This window comes from Hevea brasiliensis, chromosome 15, assembly GCF_030052815.1.
Source record: "Hevea brasiliensis isolate MT/VB/25A 57/8 chromosome 15, ASM3005281v1, whole genome shotgun sequence".
Lineage (NCBI taxonomy): Eukaryota > Viridiplantae > Streptophyta > Magnoliopsida > Malpighiales > Euphorbiaceae > Hevea > Hevea brasiliensis.
The window spans coordinates 65388982-65410154 of NC_079507.1; the positions used below are offsets into that span (position 1 = coordinate 65388982).

Below are 21173 nucleotides of genomic sequence, written 5' to 3' on the forward strand. Positions count from 1 at the left end.
GCACAAGTTGTGCAAGTTTCTTATGCAGATTTCATTAAAATTGGTGGTTCCAGGTGCTTCCCATGATGTTGCATAAGCTATACAGGTTGGTTGTGCAATTTTTTCAAGCTTTGGAGTCTTCTACGAAGCTGCATAAGTGGATTGTATAAGTTATGCAAGCCCTTATGCAGTTTTCGGTAGGTTTAAGGCTCTCTACGTGAAGCTGCATAAGCAAAGAATGGATCTGCATAAGTTATGAAATAGCTTATACAAGTTTCCGTGAAGCTGCATAAGCAAGGAGTAAATATGCATAAGTCATGCAGTAACTTATGCAGTTTTTGGCAGGTTTGGAAAATTGTTTCTTCTCCCTGTGCAAAACTGCACAACTTATACAATAAGTTATGCACATTTCAGCCACTTTGCATTCTTTAACTTTCAAGCTTTGTTTTTGATATCTTTGGCTGTAGGAATCACTCCTTATTGGCATAATTTCTTTTTAGTCCCTCAAAAATACCATATTTCCTATAAAACAAAGTAAAATTACAAATTCACCTAAAAATTGACAATTATGGAAAAGTATATAAATAACTAATAAAATTGGCTAAAAGTGACTAACAAGTAAATAAAATGACCATGAAATTTAACCTAAATGACTATGCAAAATGCATGTGTCAATGTGCCACTATTGCTCAGGCCTGCTCTGTATTATATAGATGCATGTGTAATAACAAATCTGTTAGAATTATGACTCAAAATCCTAGTGGGATTTAGAGAGACTTTTTTCTAATTTGAGCGCGAGAAATATTCCTCAATAGGATAGATGAATATTTTTTATATAGAGTAGAACTCTTATTTTAGTGTTATTCCTAAATTGAGCGGGACTCCTAATCAGATTAGGATTGAGGGAATTAACACTATAAATAGGAGAATGATGGAAAAAATTATTTGGTTTTCAGCTCATAGAGTGAGACTGTCGCCCATTGTAGAGAGAGGCTTTGCCAATTGCTAAGGATTTGGCTCTGCTCATTGATGAGGGATACTTGCTCATTACAGTGGAGAGAGACTTCAGCCCAAAGTGGTGAAAGGACATAGAATTTAAGAGAAATAGATTTTTGTCCATTAGTGAGAGAGCTCTTGCCCATATAGTTAAAGACACCTTTTGTGGTGTAGTGTTATAATAATAAATATATTAGGTTATGTCTAGAGAAGACTGAGAGGGACTAACTAATATATTTACTATAAGCAGTTTGATGTAATATGGGTTCTCTTAGGTGTAATTGGGTTTATAGGTAGTATAGGTTGAACTTATAATTGATAATTTATTATTTGAAAATAGTAGAAGATGGCATGTCTGTGGATGTAACTCTATGTTGAAAGGGTGAACCATATAAATATTAGTGTTTTGTGTGTTTACTTTATTTATTTGCAGTTTACACGCTTCCACGATGCACAACAAAATCTTACCCTATACCATAAACATAGACCACACTATGTAATTACAACCTCTTCTTCATTCGATGTTTTCAAAAATCAACAATCATTTGCTTTGAAGCAGTTGGGTTTAATTTTTAATTTATTCTTTTAAAAAATATTTTTAAAATATAATTTGATTCTATTTTGACCAAATCAAACTAGATAAATCGGTTAAATTTTGTCAATAAACTTAGTCACTGATAAGTCTAGTTTAAAAACGATGTCACGATGGTAATCTCCGTTCTATAATTTACATAATTAAAAAAATAAAATCCATTTCTAAGTTTTTTTATTTTAATTTTTTTTGTCAATAATTTTAATAGAGTTCTTGTTCTTATATAACTCACACACATGCACACTCCATATCTGATATGGGATCCTGGAGGACCAGCCCTTGAGCACGCCCAACTCACTTGTGGACCTCAACCAGGGTTACACTAGGATACTCAGCTCTCCCTTATTTTCACTCTTGCGCCTTTTTTTTTTTTTCAATAGATAGAATACACGCACACACGGGTTAATGACAAAAATAGATTGCTATTAAAATCATAATAATTTTAACAAAATCTTTATTCCTATATAACTCCTATAAACGCACACTTCACATCTAATATGGAATCTGAATGATCATTTTAAATTCAAAAGTTAATGAATTTAATATATAATAAACACTTTTAAAAACAACATATTATATTAATACATTTAAGAACGTATCTTTGTCTTTCTTTTTCCTTAATTAATTCTACATTAACTATTAGAAAAATCCCAAATATTCCAATATGTATGTGTCTTTTCTACGTCTACTGTTGGAATTTTGAATAATCCTCTAATATTTTGTATAGTGCAATGCAAGGAAGTTTTACACATGAGAACTTAAAGAAGGAATTTTCAAAGAGTCAAAGAAACCCTACAAAGAGGTACACAAATATATAAGTACACAACTTGCGATGTAATTGGATGGAAAACATATGCGAATAAATGAGTGTTACTTTTTTTTATTGCATTATAAAAAAAAAATGAAGGAAAAAGCAGTATTCGCATGCAACCATTTACTTTGAAAATCAAATAAGCAGACAACGCCAATAAACGGTCATTATACACGTTTCCTTTTAATTATTTATTTTTTTCCATTTGGAACATATATATATATATATATATATATATATATATATATATATATATATATATATATAAAGTACAGAGATTTTTTTTATATAATATAAACTTTCATTCAGATTTAGTACTTTTAAATTTTAATTATATGTTTAGTATTTTACTATTCTATTTCTAAATTACTATATTGTAATTATAATAAAACAATTATTCCCTCAAAATTGTGTATTATAATTAATTTCTTACCAATGGTGGCATATAAGGACATTGAAAGTATCAGTTAATTTTGAACAATAATGTAAAATGAAAAGAAATTTTTTAATTAATGCTATATAATACTTTTCAATCGATATCAAGGCAGAAAAATGGAATACTTGTCGTCCAAAAGAGAGGTTGTCGTACCTTTCAGTCTTAAAATAAATGTCACACAGAGAGACACAGAGACAGAGGGAGAGGAAGCAGCAACGTATTTGAAGGGGTCAAGAAAATTTCAAAGCACAAAGCACTTGAAGGTGGTGGTCAAGGTGTTTGTTCTTTTCTCTCTTTTTTTTATAATATTTTATAACAAAACTGTCCAAATCAAGAACGCGCTTATCACTTGCTAATGTTCAACTTCAACCTTTTCACATGCATTAAGTTTCCTCCTTCAATTCAACTGAAGAAGTAAAAATGAGCATATTCCTTAATCGTCATAACCTATTCAAGACTTCATTCCTCCTATATAAACTATAACTTCCCCAACTTCCTTCTCACACAATATTACATTTCATAATACCAAACCAAACAGCAAACGACACGTAGCTAGCAAGGGATTTTTCTGCCTCTTTTTTTAGGAACCATGCATCGCTCATCCATCGTTAAATTCCAGCGCCAATTTCTCACCCGAGACTCCCAAACCCGGATGATGAATCGTGCTATTAAACCTTGTGATGTCTTCATTAACCATAGAGGTATTGACACGAAACGAACAGTAGCTACGTTGCTTTACGATCACCTTTCTAGGTTAGAACTACGTCCTTTCTTGGACAACAAGAACATGAAACCAGGTGATAAGTTGTTTGAGAATATCAATAGAGCAATTAGGCAATGTAAGATAGGTGTAGCTGTGCTCTCTCCTCGTTATTGTGAGTCATACTTCTGCCTTCATGAGCTAGCTCTTATAATGGAATCCAAGAAGAAGGTTATTCCTATCTTCTGTGACATTAAACCCTCGCAACTTCGCATTGTAAACAAGGGACTGTGCTCCGCAGAGGAAATACAGAGGTTTAATTGGGCGCTTGAAGAGACTAAGTACACCGTAGGGCTTACGTTCGACTCCTTGAAAGGGTAAGATCATTGTACGCCATAGCTTCTTTGTTTCTTTGCTCTTGTTTCCACATACAATGGCATTTTAATATTGTACAAGTTGATGTACTATATAATAAATAAAAGAAAATCTATATATTATAAGCTAGATCAACATTTATTTATGAAATGCAAGAAAAGAAAAATAAATAATTTTTCTTCTTTATGTTTTGCTTTACAGGAACTGGTCGGAAGTGGTTACAAGTGCATCGGATATTGTCATCAGAAGCTTAATTGAGATGGAGAATGAAAGGCAAACTTATGGCAGAAAGATTCCCAGCATCCTACCTCCTATGGCATATTAATCCAAAACCTTCATCTTCTTGTTTCCTGGCTTCAATTATTTGTTGGATTCCTGTTAATAAATTGTAAAATGATCAATTCGTTTATTATTTTTATTTTTTTTTCACCCTCAGTGAATTTTACTTGCTTACAGCTTATGCTTCGTAATAAAAATATCCACAGTTCAAAGGTCGATGTATACGGCGGTCACATTGTAATATGTAGATATTTCAATAGCTGCTGGGTTGGATATATCAGTTATTTGATTTTCTTCCATTTTATTATATATTTGAATAAAAGAAACTTTAATGTTGTATATCAGTCCATTGAAATAAAATATTATGCTGTTGTTGTACTATGCTTTCTAGTCTGCTTTCGTCAAGAAATTTTTAATTGGGGATTTGTCTGTATCGTTGTTTCTAGCTAATTCACCCCAACATTTGGATTTCTATATAAATTCAAGCAGAATTATAGGACGAAAAGAAGTGGAGGAGGACATTAAATTTCTCTCCACAATCACGCAATGTGATAATTTTAAGAAAAAGAAAGAACGACTCGCCGCTCCTAAGTCCTAAGAAAGTTTGATAATAAAGATAAAAAATAAATAAATAAAAACTGCTATTGCCTATTTGGCGCAAGTCTTAGAAAACCCAAGAGATGAGAATTTGTTGAATGAAATAAAATTCTATTATTTGATTTAGTTATTTTTATGTGACTTGAATTTTGAATATGTTTTTATGGACCTAAATTGTGATTCGATTCGAAAGTTTGGCATTACGACCCGATTGGGATAAAAAGTAAGATTTGCGGGCAAGGGCCAATAGGCCCAAGCCCGAAGCCCACGACTGATCTCTTTAGGGGCAACACCCTGCGATATGGATCGATATAAATATTGTAATATTCTGCTACGATAGAGTTGTGAGATATTAGAGAAATTAAAATTTGAGAGTTTTAAATAATTGTATCTTACTTTTTCATCGTAGTGGGACTTTTTCTCTAATTTTACTCATGAACATAGATTTTATGGTCGAACTACATTAAATACTATACTATGTTATTTTTCTTTTCTTTTCTATACTGTATGATTGTGCGATTTATGTGTGCACCATAAATTTGCATTTCTGCTATAACAGATTCAACCAAATTAAATTATCATTTCTCTATCACATAGCATCATGGTCTCCAATGGATTGTTCGCAGCAAACACAACAACAAATAAATAAATAAATTACAGAAAGGAAAACCTTACACAACATTTGATAAATACATACATGCATAACTATTACATTTCTGCTTTTGCAGCTTTTGATCCAATGCTCATGATATTTTGCTTTTGAAATTGCTGCGATTGCTAGGAGCATCAACTTGAAGGAAATTTATATACCAACTAGTAGAAAGCTTATTCGCTTAAGCGTTTGGCGATCAACATAGTAAAAGTCTGTATCATGGACTGTAACCATAAATATCCATTCAAAGTTGTCTATCAAGCTCCACACAAAGTACCCATGAACATCAGCTCCAATTCTATAATTCAAAATAAGCAATTCATTAATGTCATGTTCAGCTGGAGCAAAAACACACACAAGGGATTCTTTTACCTTACCTTATGGCTCTAGCCAGAGCTGCAAGATAGGATTTATGAAAGTTGATTCTTTCAGCATCCTGCAACAACTCCTGCTGATCTTGTAGCTGCAGTGGAGGAGCAAAACCTATGGTACAATTTGAACTTTTTTGTAAATACAGGCAGCTAGGTATTCAACTATTGAACTACTGGCCGCATATATTATGATACTTAACAATTTTCTGTCACAATCATTGCCATATTATTGTATCTTTCCTTAACATAGTTAATATTCTTCTCCAGTCCTCTTGGAGCTATAAAGAACCTTGGATTTGCAGTCTGCAGGAAATTGAAGCTAAAAAGAGTTGGAAATGGAATTAGACATTTTACATTTAGTAGCATCATACCCGGTCTCCAATTGGAAACACCATCTCTTTCTCCTGTAGCATAAACAAAGCCTCGGACAGGGTAATCCCTGCCTGGGATGCAAGCAGAATGGATGCAATCCTTGGAATGTAATGCTGTATAATGGTTAATGCCGATGATATCTATACTTTCTTTTACAGTACTGATTTCTTCCTGTGAAAACCGTGGCAATTCACTTCCAAGATAGTGACGCATTTCGGGAGGATAATCACCATATGCAATGGGATCCAAAACCCCTGCATGGCAAGAAATTATCACTTCACAAAGTTTACTTCTTGTGATAACATCTTAGTCTAAAGGTAATTAAGAATAAAACACTTTTGCCATGAATTTTAAGAGATCTCGAATTTTATTTTCACAATTATTCAGTTGTTATTACATGGATATCAATTTGATTGTACTGCTTTTTCATAAGTCCTGGAAAAAGCAGTACAATAGGATTGAAACAAATGGTTGAGTGCCTGCCTTATAATTAGAAAATTAGGAATTTAAACTCTGACAATTCATTCCTTTTTAAGTGTTCAATGTAAAAAAATAAAATTTAAAAAAAAAAAAAAAAAAAAAGAGTGAGGGAGAGTTGGAGCAAGCATATTTTGGTTACTTGAAAGTTTTTGGAGTATAACTTAACTGCCTTGGCATGTGCCAGTATCATTTATGCATAACAACGGAAGGCTCTATATCAGAATTACCAATGGAACGGTTGCCGAAAGGCGGCAAACAGCGCGCTGGAGAGTACCATATCTGTAGATAAGTTAGAATCATTCAAGGTTGTCCAGCACTTAATTTTATGTCCAAATATGTCCAAAGCTCTTGAGACAAATTTCCTCGAAGTAGACAAACTCTTCCTTGCAAGAATTTCCAAATTTATGGATTTCACGTAGGGGTGAGCATTCTGTTCGAACCGAACTAAACTGAACCAAACTAAATTAAATTATAAAAATCGAATTATATATTTTAGAAACTGAACCGAACCGAAATTGATGAAAAATCAAATCGAACCGAATCGTTCTATTTTGATTTGGTTCAATTCAAATCGGTCGGTTTTATTTTTTATTGATTTTTAAATTTAGACTTGATTTTCAAGTTATTTGGTCTAATTTTGACTTTGGTTTGAACCTATTAACCATTAATCAATGAAATTAAACAATTTATATATATATATAATTAAATATAATTCATAAATTCTCCATAAAAATAAATCAATTCAAAAATTAATTTGGTTCATTTTGATTCGATTTGAATATATAAAATTACTATTCAGTTTGGTTCCGTTTAATAGATTTTTTTCTCTTCAAAACCGAACAGAACTGAAATAATCGAAATTTTTATAATATAAAATCGAACCGAACCCATTAAATTTTAAAATCGAACCGATTGAACCGAATTTATTCAGTTCGATTCAATTTTTCAGTTTGAACCGAAATCTACTCACCCCTAATTTCACGTACCTAAGTACTGGCTTCACAAATTTCATTATGAAAGCAGAAATTACAGCATAAGAGGACTAAGCCATGATCCATATTTATGCTCCAACTCTTGTGGGATATCATGATGGTGTATTGTCACGAATGGCTCAATTCCTGCATTTTTATGGCATTGGCAGTATTTTATGTCCTATTTGGATGTAATAGGTGCAATATTATATGTCAGGAAGTCTAAGATAATCTGCTTGTCTCCCATGTTTTCAACATATAAATAAACAATCAAAGAAAAAAAAGTAAATTACCTCTAAGTAAAAGCTTTTCTATAATATTATTATAGAAGCTGATTCCTCTTGCATTAACTTCACCAAATCTTCCTCTATCATCAATCAATCAGTTAATTGTTTAATTAGCAAATACCAAAGCACTGAAATCAATCAATTTGATTTGCTAATAAATGGCAGCACATACTTGGCAAATTTCTGCAGCAAGAGATTGAGTACCTGTATGCATTTACCCCTAGAGACAGCATCAATTAGGGGTGAACATTCGATTCAAATCAAATCGAATCAAATTAAATTACAAAAATCAAATTACTATATTTTAGAATTGAACCGAATCGAAATAAATGAAAAATTGAATCGAATCGAACTGCTTTATTTCAGTTCGGTTAGGTTCAAACTGATTGGTTTCGAATTTGCTTGATTTTTTAATTTAGACTTAATTTTCAAGTTATTTGGTTTGATTTTAACCTTAGTTTAAACCTAATAACCATTAATCAATGAAATTAAGCAATTTATATATATAAAATTACATATAATTCATAAATTCCCTATAAAAATAAATTAATTCAAAAATAAAAAATATTATTCGGTTTGGTTCGGTTCAAACCGATTTTTTTTCTCCATAACCGAACCGAACCGAACAGAAATAATCGAAATTTTTAAAATATAAAACTAAACCGAACCGAATTATATCAAAAATCGAACCAAATTACTGAATTAAGGCAGTTCAGTTCGATTTTTTTGTTTAAACTGAATAGTACTCACCCCTAGCATCAACTCAATATCTTCCTGTACAAACAAAACATAGCAAAAAAGGAAAGAAAATAGCCCTTTTCAGTTTCAGATTTTTGCAATTCAAAAATATGAGTGGGAAGGGGAAAAGAAAAAAAAAATTGCCCCAAATTTTATAATTACAGTACAGAGTACAAGAATATGTTGAAATGAACAGTAAACGGGTACCTGAATATGAGTAAAAACATCCCAGTTGTTGAGACCCTTGCCATCTTCAAGGTAAGCTCCTTCAATCTGGGAACTGATAATTGCAGCCAAGATGGGAAATTAATGGGGAAAAAAAAAACACACACACACACATGGGTACCTGATATGATGAAGTGCTTGTTCCGAAAAGGAAGATATCTGGGAATTGAGATATTTTGACATCTTTCATCAGTTCTTTGAGCTAAAGAAAGATGTGGTAGGAGAACAGAGGAGAAGAAGAGCCGATATATTTTGAGTCGAATATTGTTAATGTTTCTTTCAAAGCCAAAACAGTCATTGCGGGAAATTATTGGACTACAATTTGTTTTTTTTTTTAATTTTTATTTAAGTATAATAATTTTATAAACTATAAATCATAAATTTCATATTAAATGAAAAAATATGATCTCAGCGTTTTGCGTAATTTGTGGAAGTGTTATAAGTATTTCTTCTTTACACATCAATTAAAAATTTGAGGTCGTTATCAATAAGTTTTAGTTAATGGTATTAAAGTTATTTTTAAAATTAAAAATAAAAAGTTAATATATATATATATATATATGAGATCGTTCATTTGTTGGGTCCTTTGCTTGCCCATACACATAAAGGCACTGGATTTTGAAACGTGTTTAGTTTAACTTTAAAAGTGAGACTACAAAAAATGAGTTAACAATAATAATAATAATAATAATAATAATAATAATAATAATAATAACTTATATTTTTAAATATTAGAATAAATTAGATTGTTATAATTTGATAATTTCTCTTCATTTTCAACTTTTAAAGATATATTAATTTGTGTAAAATATTCATAATTTTTTAAACTTCACATCAATAAATGTTTGATTATTATACATTTAAACTTATTAAGATTAAGCTTTTGGAATTTTAATTGAAGTGATAATAGGTTATAGGTAACTCCATATATAAAATAATTGCTAAAGTGTTTAATCATTGTAGAATAATATTTATTAATTCGAGAAATTAATAGGTAAACTTGATATACTATATCAGAGTAATGATTTAGTGGTTTTTTTTTGAAAAAAAAGTAATAATTTAGTGTACTCAGTTAGTAAAAAAAGTAACATATTGTATATATTGTATTAAAATAATAGAAAAACAAAAGTTAAATTAGCGAAAAAATAAATGATTATACACTCTTAAAGAGGTTCTTAAATACAATAATATTTCTCATATCGTATAGTGAGAGTGTGTGTAAGTGGGTTATATAAGATCAAAAACTCTGTTAAAATTATGATGATTTTAACAAAAGTTCAGTTTTATTCTTAACCCGGGTGCATGTATTCTGTCAAATTTGACAGAAAACAAGAGCAGCCTGAGTGAAAACAAGAGAGAAGTAAGAGTTTATGGAGTAGCTCTAGTTGAGGTCTACGAGTGAGTTGGGCTATCACGACACAACCTATGAGCCGGACCGGCACTAAGACCTGGGCCAACCTAAAGCCCTTGAGGCCCGTAGTAAGCCTAGTTATTTCTTAACCCAATTCCAAGGCCCATATTGAGCCTAATTTCAAGAAAAACAACCGAATAGAGTCTGGACATAACAGGGACCACCCAACGGGAAGTTTTTTACTCACTCGACCTGTAAACACAATATATATAATAATTTGGGGAGCTCAGCTCACCCTTCACATACTCATAATGTCAAAAAGTCAAATGGGAGCTCAGCTTCCTCATCCAATCTAATCATACATGCATTTAATAGGTTTACAGATCTAACGTGGCAATTATAATACAGACCCAAATCAAATAAAGTACTTCTAACACATGCGAAGTTCTAGAATTTAGTAAAATTATATAAAACATAATAGACATTACTTAATGACTTGCGAAGGAGGGAGGCAGGTTAAAATTCAACAAGAACTCTTATGTATCGTCGAAAAATAAGGTGAATAGGAGTGAGCGTTCGACTCAGAGAGTAAAATACCGATTTAAAGCACAATTTCTATAGTTATCTAAAACTAATGCATCCTAAAGAGTGGAATGCAACACCTTCATACTTTTCATATAAATCACATCATAACAGCAAAAAGGTAATTTGGAGCACTAACTTACCCATATAATTTCAAACAGTACATATATGGGAGTTAATTCCTTATACAACTCTCTTAATCCAACCTCTGTCAGCGAGTACATTTTAAGCCGGACTTTCGCTTAATAGACTAAATGTGAGGGCCAGCAAGATCATCTTGAGCCGTGCCTACCCCGACTTATCCATAAAAGATTAGGTCCCAGCGAGTCAAGCTCTAGCCGCGTCTACCCGTCCTGTCCATATCCAATGTCACATACTAAACGCACGCTAACATACGCACACTACTCCAAATTACCATAAAAACAACATCCATAACATTTCATCAAATAAAGATGCAATATAAAGCTGCCTAGTATTTAACTATATAAATATATTTTTATAAGTGATGCATGAGCATGCCTGAACATATAATAATATTGAAATTATAATTAAAATCAATATTTTACTCACAGACATAAACCGAGGTCACTGTTGTGGCTGGGCGGAGGAAGAAGGCTGTCCTGGCTCACTTGACAAATACATTATAATTATTTAATATAATTAACTCAACACAAGCTTAAAAAGAACCAAAGACACTCTAAGTTATGCTGAAAATCCGACAGAGTTCCCCATATACCTAAAACCTACCCAACCTGCAAAAGGGCTCAAAATACACTTATATATCCATAAGTCTCACAACCATAACTTAATCACATCACATGGCCCCTCCTGGGCCCATCCAAACAGTCAACAACTATAATTTGAAAAATTATCATTTAGTCCCTACAACTAACTCTTTTGCAAAAACTACCCAAATGAGCTCTAAAAATTTTAAAATTTTGCCCCACGGTCTTTAATAATATTACTAAGCTAATACAAAAAGAATTATAATTTTCTAACTATCCATGAATATTTTATGAATTTTTAATCTAAACTCAAAATTAAATAATTAAGGAAACTTATGGTTCGGGCTTATTTACGCCAATTTGGATATTGAAAACATATCCAGGACGTCTGAAAATGGTGGGGTAGCCTATAATCTTGACCCGGTTCTGAAGTAGCTTCGACCGCCCAGCTATCCTACCCGAAAATGTAAACCCGTTCGACAGTCGAATTTCCGTGAATCGAATGTACCTATGCGAAGCCCATAACACGGGGGTGTTAGTAGTATGCCCTAGAGCATATCATTTAGTATGTATCTTGTACATGTTTTATTAATAAAAAGACATTTTCACTTTTCCATTTACATAATATATTTATGTGTAATAGAAAAGTTCCATTGATATTTTGTTAGAAATTATATTCTTAAGTTGTTAAGAATATGAGTGACAGTATTTTTAGCACAAAGTATCATAAATTGGTTCACAATTGAGGATACTTCACACAGGACATGACTTATCCAGAAAGATTGTAATCATGTTTGTTCCCAAGTTATTTATATGAGATGTAAGATGGAATGGTGAGTCTCATGCCATATAACAAACATGATAGGTACTTATACATGATAAATAGGCCGAACCAGTGACATTTATGACAAGCACATGGAGTTTACTCTTGTTAATGTATTATCATAAATCATATCAGTGCATATAATCTTTAGACCTAAGATAGCACAGTTATCTTGTATATAGGTGATTTGAGTTTGATACTACTTTCATACTTGTACTGTGTATGGATATATGGACATGTGTTGGCTCCTACAAGTTATATATGGAGGTAGGTGTTGATCAAGATGAAATCTGTTACCCTAAGTAAATAGAGATAAAATCCTATGTTCATTTAATTGTTCTTGATGTTTCAAGTTCCTGGCCAGGACAGATAGATTTAATCAGAAAAGAGTTTCTGATAAGAAAATCTTTTTAATCAAGAACTGGAATTAAAAGAGAACATAATATTCATAGCAAATGGGGTTAGACATAAACCATGACTCCAGCTCGAATTGAGATTTTGTAACAGAGAGATTCTAGTGCATGGTAACATATGATTATAGGTTCATTTAAGGTAAACCTTTTTACAGATTGGGTGGTTATGACATGCTATGCTTGGTGTTAACCATAGTTTATGAGCTGCCTAAAATGATTTAGAGAAATCATTTATGGTAAGAAAGAGTTCCGATGATATTAAGAGTTAATATCATATCTCATTATCAATTAGTGATGAGCCTAGTAAGTCACACACATACATAATAATCACTAAGTTAAATGTGATTTAATTAATTAATTAAAGAGTTTAATTAATTAATTAAATAGGTTTAGTTTGCAATTAGATTGCAAAGTCTCTAGCATGACTTGAAACCAAATCTAGGTTATTAGAAGTATAGTATAAGTTAAATTTATATTTAAAGTGTTTAAATATGAATTTAATTATGACTTGAAACCAAATCTAGGTTATTGGATGTATAGTATAAGTTAAATTTATATTTAAAGTGTTTAAATATGAATTTAATTATGAGAAATTAATTAATTAATTTATATTTGATATAAATTGATTAGAAGAAGAGAAATAATTATTTTGGGTTGAGAACTCAAAATTAAGACACAAGGGTATTTTGGTCATTTCGCAGGGTGACATGTGGCACCATGAGATGTTGACACATGGCACTATACATAAACTTGCCAATTGTCTTTTAATCATGTAAGATGATCAAAGTCAATATTAAATCTAAGTTTGACACTTGGCACAATGTGATTAGGTCAATTAAACTAAGAGCCAATCAGATGGTGACATGTGGCAAGGGTTTTAAATGGTGGCCTAGCTATATAAGGGAAAGGATGAAATAACAAAATAAAAGGTTGCTGTTCTTCTTTGGTGCCACCACCCAAAGGAGCCTCTCCCTTTCTTCTTCTACATCTCTCATCAATTCAAAGAGAATTGCCAACATTCTCTTGAATTAAAATTGCTAGAAATCATTTTCAGTGTCCTGTATACATCTGTAATCTCTCAAAAGGCAAAACCTGAATTTTTAATTAATTGGAAAGGCTTGAGAAGCTGTTCAAGAGGCTGCCATTGGTGATCTTGGTGTGGACAAGCTAGAGGGACAACATCTGGTGTCCTAGGCGCATCCCCAAGGTGCCAAACACAATGTAGTGCATCAAAAAGATTAGTGCATTTGTTATTGATCTAATCTAGGATTCTAATAAATTAATCTGTTAATTCTAAAATCTTAAATGGCAAATGTAGATCCAAAAACATATTAAAAGAGTTTTAATATGCTGTTTATCATTGAAATCAAATAAATAAAAATGAATCTTGCATGATGCATGTGACCCTAGATGAAAAAATTTTTGAATTCAATGATCTAAACTTATGTTTTTCATGCTTCTGCTCTTTCAATTGGTATCAGAGCCACCATATTTTCCATTTAGATTATTGATTATATGATTTAATTGTGTGATTTGATCATGAGATGATTGTTTCATTGCTGGTTGGACCAACAAAGGTGGCGGCTTGCTTGTTTGGAGTCACCATAGGTGGCAGCTTCCATGGTTGTGCAAACCTAGGGTGCGCATGGTTGTTTGGGCTTGAATGTGGGCTTTGTTTCAAGGCCCATAATTAGGCCCATGATTAATTAAAGTGTTTAATTAGGAGTTTTAATCACACAATTAAATTTTGATTCAAATCTAAATTTTTAAATTTATTTGAATGTGATTCAAATATGAATTTTTAAATTTGTTTGAATCATATTCAAATATGAATTTTTAAGTTGAATATGAGATATTCAATTTAATTTAAGTATGTATGTTTTATTTAATTGTTAAATAGTGATATGCATGATGGATGATCATGGACAATAAAAGACCAATGTGATTAGATTTATTTCTTTTATGTTTCTTTGGATTGTAAATTAATTAATTTATTTTAATTTATTTTGGGCATATATTATAAAGGTTGTAATATTTTTTGGGTTGTAATTTCATTTATTTAGTTCTTGTAAATTCGCCTTGGTATGCCAAGGATTACTATGTAATTGGATTGCAAGAAGATCAAGGAGGTCAAGAGCATTGGTGGGACCAGTGGGAGGAATTCAAGATCAAGTGTTGATTATGTACTCCTTCAACAACTCTTGTAATATGAATGAATGAAATGCACCTAGGAATACCCTGATTCAATTCTTGGTGGCTCAGAATTGAATCCCTTAGAAAGTCTATGATCATACCATATTTATTATTATACATGAATGCATAAGATGTATAGGAATGTATGCAAGTATATGATATATGCATGTTAATTGGATAATGAGCAAAGTCAGACCATAATAGTAATTAGGACGATCACAAAATCTTCCAAACAAATGATTAAGTTGGAAATGGTATAATTAAAGTAATTATAACGTGAGCCCTCCATTGAGGCAATTATTTTAAGAAATTTTAAATACTTGCAAATGATGCAATTAATTTAAGAGATTTTCTTAAGAATAATTATTAAGCATGAGATGTTGTAAATATGTAAATGGTTTGGTGGCCAATATTGGATATACCTGAGGACATTAAAATTATTTGCATGTTTACTGGCTCAATGGGATTAACTTAACTAATGCAAGATAAGTCAATAATAGATGTACCTGAGATTTTGAGCATTAGGGCCTAGGTAAAGGATTGAACCTCACATGAGATGTGATGGGCAAGGAGTTGCTCACTTATAATTTATTGTAATTCCAATAATGGATGTACCTGAGGATAATCAATAAGATTATAAGAATTCAATTACCTAATAGAAATCCATCCAACTAGGATTTTCGTTTTCTACTTTGGAAGTGTAGGATTCGCTAAGTTAGTGGGAGAACCAATTTGATTAAAAGACCATAATCATTTTGGTTAAATGCATAATACATTTATTAAGTAATCTAGTTATTTTCTGCAGTTAATTTTCTGATAATAATGAGCATACCACAACCACCACCATCCAATATTCTTGCAAGCATACTTGATCGCAATAGGTTGACAGGGCCTAATCTCTCTGATTGGCTAAGAAATTTGAAACTTGTCCTGAACCTTGAACATATAGGATATGTTCTAGACTCGAATGTTCCTGGTCCCTTACCTCCAGAGGCCACTCAAGAGGAACATGAAACTTTGGACAAGTGGAAGGAGCATGATATGAGAGCCAAGTGTTACATGTTTGCTTCTATGAGTAATGAGTTACAGAAGCAGCATGAGAACATGTAGAGTGTAAGTGAAATCCTCCTTCACCTACAAGAGTTATATGATGAGCACAGCAGGAATGCTAGGTATGAGATATCTAGACAGCTATTCCGCATGAGGATGTCTAAGGGACAGAATGTTGGGGATCATGTCCATAAGATGATTTGGCTAATTGAGCAACTGGAACATCTCGACTTTAACATGGATTTCCAACTGCAAACGGGTTTGATCCTTCAGTCCCTTCCTAAGTCATTTGGGAATTTTGTGATAAATTTCCATATAACTAAGCAGGAATGCACCTTGGCTGGTTTACTCAACATGCTGGTTATTGCCCAAAAGAATATGCCAGGCAATAAAGGAAAAGAGGTAGCTTTGTTTGCATCTTCTTCTGTTGGAAAGTCCAACAAGAAGAAGGGCAATAAGAAAAAGAAACCTCAAATTCCAGGATCTTCTAAGAAGATAGCCAAACAGAAAAATAAAGATCAAAGCTGACATAGGCAAAGGAAAGTGTTTCCACTGTCAGAAGGATGGGCACTTGAAAGGGAACTGCCCAGAGTATAGCAATCTAAAAGAATGCAATGCCATGATAAAAATCAACTCAAGTTCAAAATATATTTGGCACTTAAGATTAGGTCATGTTGCAGATGATAGGATTGCAAAACTGGAGAAAATGGGGATTTTATCCTCATTCTGCTATGAGCCTACTCCAACTTGTGAATCCTGCCTTCAGGGTAAAATGACTAAATCACCCTTTGTTGGACAAGGACTAAGAGCTGAAAATATTTTAGAACTAATACATAGTGATGTATGTGGTCCATTTAAGGAAATGGTTAGAGGCGGTTTTCATTACTTTATTACCTTTACTGATGATAAATCAAGGTTTGGGTATTTGTATTTGATGAAATACAAACATGAATCCTTTGAAAAGTTCAAAGAATTTAATCTGAAGTAGAAAATCAAACAGGAAAAGTATTAAAACTCTTCGATCAGATCGTGGAGGTGAATACCTAAGTACGGAATTTGATGAATACTTAAAAGAACATGGCATTGTTTCCAGCTGACTCCTCAAGGAACGCCACAGCTGAATGGTGTATCTGAAAGGAGAAATCATACCCTATTGGATATGGTATGTAGTATGATGAGCTATACTGATATGCCAATCTCCTTTTGGGGATTTGCATTAGAATCAGCTTTGTATGTTCTGAATAGGATTCCATCAAAATCAGTATCTTCCACACCTTATGAGATATGGCATGGAAGAAAACCAAGTCTTAAGCATGTTAAGATTTGGGGTTGTCCAGCTTATATCAAAAAGTTGAAAACTGATAAATTAGAAACCAAATCAGAAAAGGGTCAATTTGTTGGATATCCAAAAGATAGTTTTGGATATTAATTTTATTTGCCTACATCACAAAAGGTTGTGGTAAATAGAGATACCACATTTCTTGAACAATAATTTGTTCAAGAAGGAGGCAAAGGAAGGCAAATAGAGTTAGAATTGGAGAATTTTGACCAACCAACAGATCAGATGGATATGGATCCATCTAGTCAACTTACACCTATTGATGAAACATCTACAGTTGTTCCTCGTAGATCAACCAGGGTATCTCACCCACCAGTGAGATATGGTTTCCTTCATGAAGAAGAACAAGAGTTGTCTACTCTTGAAGAAGTAGATCAAGGAGATGATCCACTTGCCTATGAAGAAGCTATATCAGATATAGACTCTTCAAAATGGATTGATGCTATGAAATTCGAGATTGATTCCATGTATAAGAATCAAGTTTGGGATCTTATTGACCCATCTGAAGGTATTATACCTATAGGAAACAAATGGGTTTTCAAGAAGAAAATTGATTCTGATGGAAAGGTAGAGACCTATAAAGCAAGGCTAGTAGCGAAAGGGTTTCGCCAAAGGCAAGGAATCGACTGTGAGGAGACTTTCTCACCTGTTGCCATGCTTAAATTAATTAGGATTCTATTAGTAATAGCTACATACTATGATTATGAGATTTGGCAGATGGATGTCAAGACAGTTTTTCTCAGTGGATATATTGAAGAAAACATTTTCATGGAACAACCTAGGGGTTTTGAATCCCAAGATGGTTCCAAAGTGCGCAAGCTAAAGCGATCCATTTATGAGTTAAAACAAGCTTCAGAGAATTGGAACATCCGTTTTGATAAAGCCATTAAGTCATTTAGTTTTATAAAAAATGAGGATGAGCCATGTATATATAAGAAGGTTAGCGATAGTGCTATCACCTTCCTTGTCTTATATGTGGATGACATTCTATTGATGGGTAATGACAAAGGTATGTTGACAACTGTAAAGGTATGGTTTTCAAATACATTCTCCATAAAAGACTTAGGGGAGGCAACCTATATTCTTGGGATTCGCATCTATAGAGATAGAGCGAAAAGAATAATTAGTTTATCCCAAAGTCTATACTTGGAAAAGGTGTTAAAGAGGTTTAACATGCTTGATTCCAAAAAAGAATTGTTACCAGTGAGACATGTTATCCACCTTTCTAAAGAGATGTCTCCAAAGACACTTGAAGAAAGAGATAAAATGGTCAAAATTCCATATGCTTCTACTATTGGAAGTTTAATGTATGCAATGTTGTGTACTAGGCCAGATATCGCATATACTGTTAGTTTGACTAGCAGGTATCAATCCAATCTAGGTTTGGAACACTGGATAGCTGTCAAGAATATCCTTAAGTATTTGATAAGAACTAAGGATTTATTCTTGATATATGGAGGTAGTGACTTGCAATTGGATAGTTATACTGATTCTGATTTCCAATCAAATATCGATGATAGAAAGTCTACCTCTGGGTATGTGTTCATTTGTAATGGAGGTGCAGTTAGTTGGAAGAGTTCTAAATAGAGCATGACTATAAATTTCACTACCAAGGCTGAGTATATTGCTGTATCAGATGCTGTAAAAGAAGCTGTTTGGATATAAGGAACCCCGATCTCACCACAAATCTAAACACATAGAAAGGTGCTACCACATTATCAGAGAGATAGTTGGGCAAGGCGATGTAGCCATGCAGAAAATAGCATCAGCTAAAAATCCAACTGATCCATTCACTGAGCCTTTATCACAAGCTCAATTAGACCAACATCTTGAGAAGATGGGTCTAAGGTATTATAATGAATGGCTCTAGTGCTAGTGGGAGATTGTTAGTAGTATGCCCTAGAGCATATCATTTAGTATGTATCTTATACATATTTTATTAATAAAAGGTATTTTCACTTTTCCGTTTACATAATATATTTATGTGTAATAGAAAAGGTTTATTGATATTTTGTTAGAAATTCTATTCTTAAGTTGTTAAGAATATGAGTGACAATATTTCTAACACAAAGTATCATAAATTGGTTCACAATCGAGGATACTTCACACAGGACATGACTTATCCAGAAAAATTGTAATCATGTTTGTTCCCAAGTTATTTACATGAGATGTAAATAAGATGGAATGGTCAGTCTCATGCCATATAACAAACATGATAGGCACTTATGCATGATAAGTAGGCCGAACCAGTGATATTTATGACAAGCACATGGAGTTTACTCTTGTCAATGCATTGTCATAAATCATATCAGTGCATATAATCTTTAGACCTGAGATAGCACAGTTATCTTGTATATAAGTGGTTTGAGTTTGATACTGCTTTCATACTTGTACTGTGTATGGGTATATGGGTATGTGTTGGCTCCTACTAGTTATTTATGGAGATAGGTGTTTATCAAGATGGAATCTGTTACCCTAAGTAAATAGGGATAAAATCCTATGTTCATTTAATTGTTCTTGATGTTTCAAGTTCCTGACCAAAACAGAAAGATTTAATCAGAAAAGAGTTTCTGATAAGAAAATCTTTTTAACCAAGAACTGGGATTAAAAGAGAACATAATATTCATAGCAAATAGGGTTTGACATAAACCATGACTCCAGCTCGAATTGGGATTTTGTAACAGAGAGATTTTAGTGCATGGTAACATATGATTATAGGTTCATTTAAGGTAAATCTTATTACTGATTCGGTGGCTATGGCATGCTATGCTAGGTGTTAATCATAGTCTATGAGCTGCCTAAAATGATTTAGAGAAATCATTTATGGTAAGAAAGAGTTATAATGATATTAAGAATTAATATCATATCTCATTGTCAATTAGTGATGAGCCTAGTAAGTCACACACATACACAAGCAATCACCAAATTAAATATGATTTAATTAATTAATTAAAAAGTTTAATTGATTAATTAAATAGGTTTGGTTTGCAATTAGATTGCAAAGTCTCTAGCATAACTTAAAACCAAATCTAGGTTATTGGATGTATAGTATAAGTTAAATTTATATTTAAAGTGTTTAAATATGAATTTAATTATGAGAAATTAATTGATAGAGATTAATTAATTAATTAATTTATATTTGATATAAATTGATTGGAAGAAGAGAAATAATTATTTTGGGTTGAGAACTCAAAATTAAGACACAAGGGTATTTTGGTCATTTCACAGGGTAACATGTGGCACCATGAGATGTTGATACATGGCACTACACATAAGCTTGCCAATTGTCTTTTAATCATGTAAGATGATCAAAGTCAATATTAAATCTAAGTATGACACTTGACACAATGTGATTGGGTCAATTAAACTAAGAACCAATCAGAAGTTGACATGTGGCAAGGGTTTTAAGTGGTGACCTAGCTATATAAGGGAAAGGATGAAATAACAAAATACAAGGCTGCTGTTCTTCTTTGGTGCCGCCACCCAAAGGAGCCTCTCCCTCTCTTCTTCTTCATCTCTCATCAATTCAAAGAGAATGGCCAACATTCACTTGAATTAAAATTGTTAGAAATTATTTCTAGTGTCTTGTATACATCTGTAATCTCTCAAAAGGCAAAACCTGAATTTCTAATTGATTGGAAAGGCTTAAGAAGCTGTTCAAGGGGCTGCCATTGGTGATTTTGGTGTGTACAAGCTAGAGGGACAACATCTGGTGTCCTAGGTGCATCCCAAAGGTGCCAAACACACTGCAGTGCATCAGAAAAGTTAGTGCATTTATTCTTGATCTAATCTAAGGTTCTAATGAATTAATATGTTAATTCTAAAATCTTAAATGA

The 21173-nt window shown here is 32.5% G+C and overlaps 1 protein-coding gene and 1 pseudogene across 1 annotated transcript; one reads left to right on the forward strand and one right to left on the reverse strand.

The window, feature by feature from the left end:
- Positions 1-3359: 3359 nt before the first annotated feature.
- On the forward strand, positions 3360-4371 carry LOC110667311 (probable 2' cyclic ADP-D-ribose synthase BdTIR). The gene is made up of 2 exons (XM_021828117.2): positions 3360-3891; positions 4091-4371. The coding sequence occupies exons 1-2, from the start codon at positions 3404-3406 to the stop codon at positions 4212-4214; spliced, it is 612 nt and encodes a 203-aa protein (XP_021683809.2). The 5' UTR covers positions 3360-3403; the 3' UTR covers positions 4215-4371.
- A 1137-nt stretch (positions 4372-5508) lies between these two features.
- LOC110667310 (beta-glucosidase 18-like) overlaps positions 5509-21173 on the reverse strand; it is a 63484-nt pseudogene continuing 47819 nt past the window's right edge.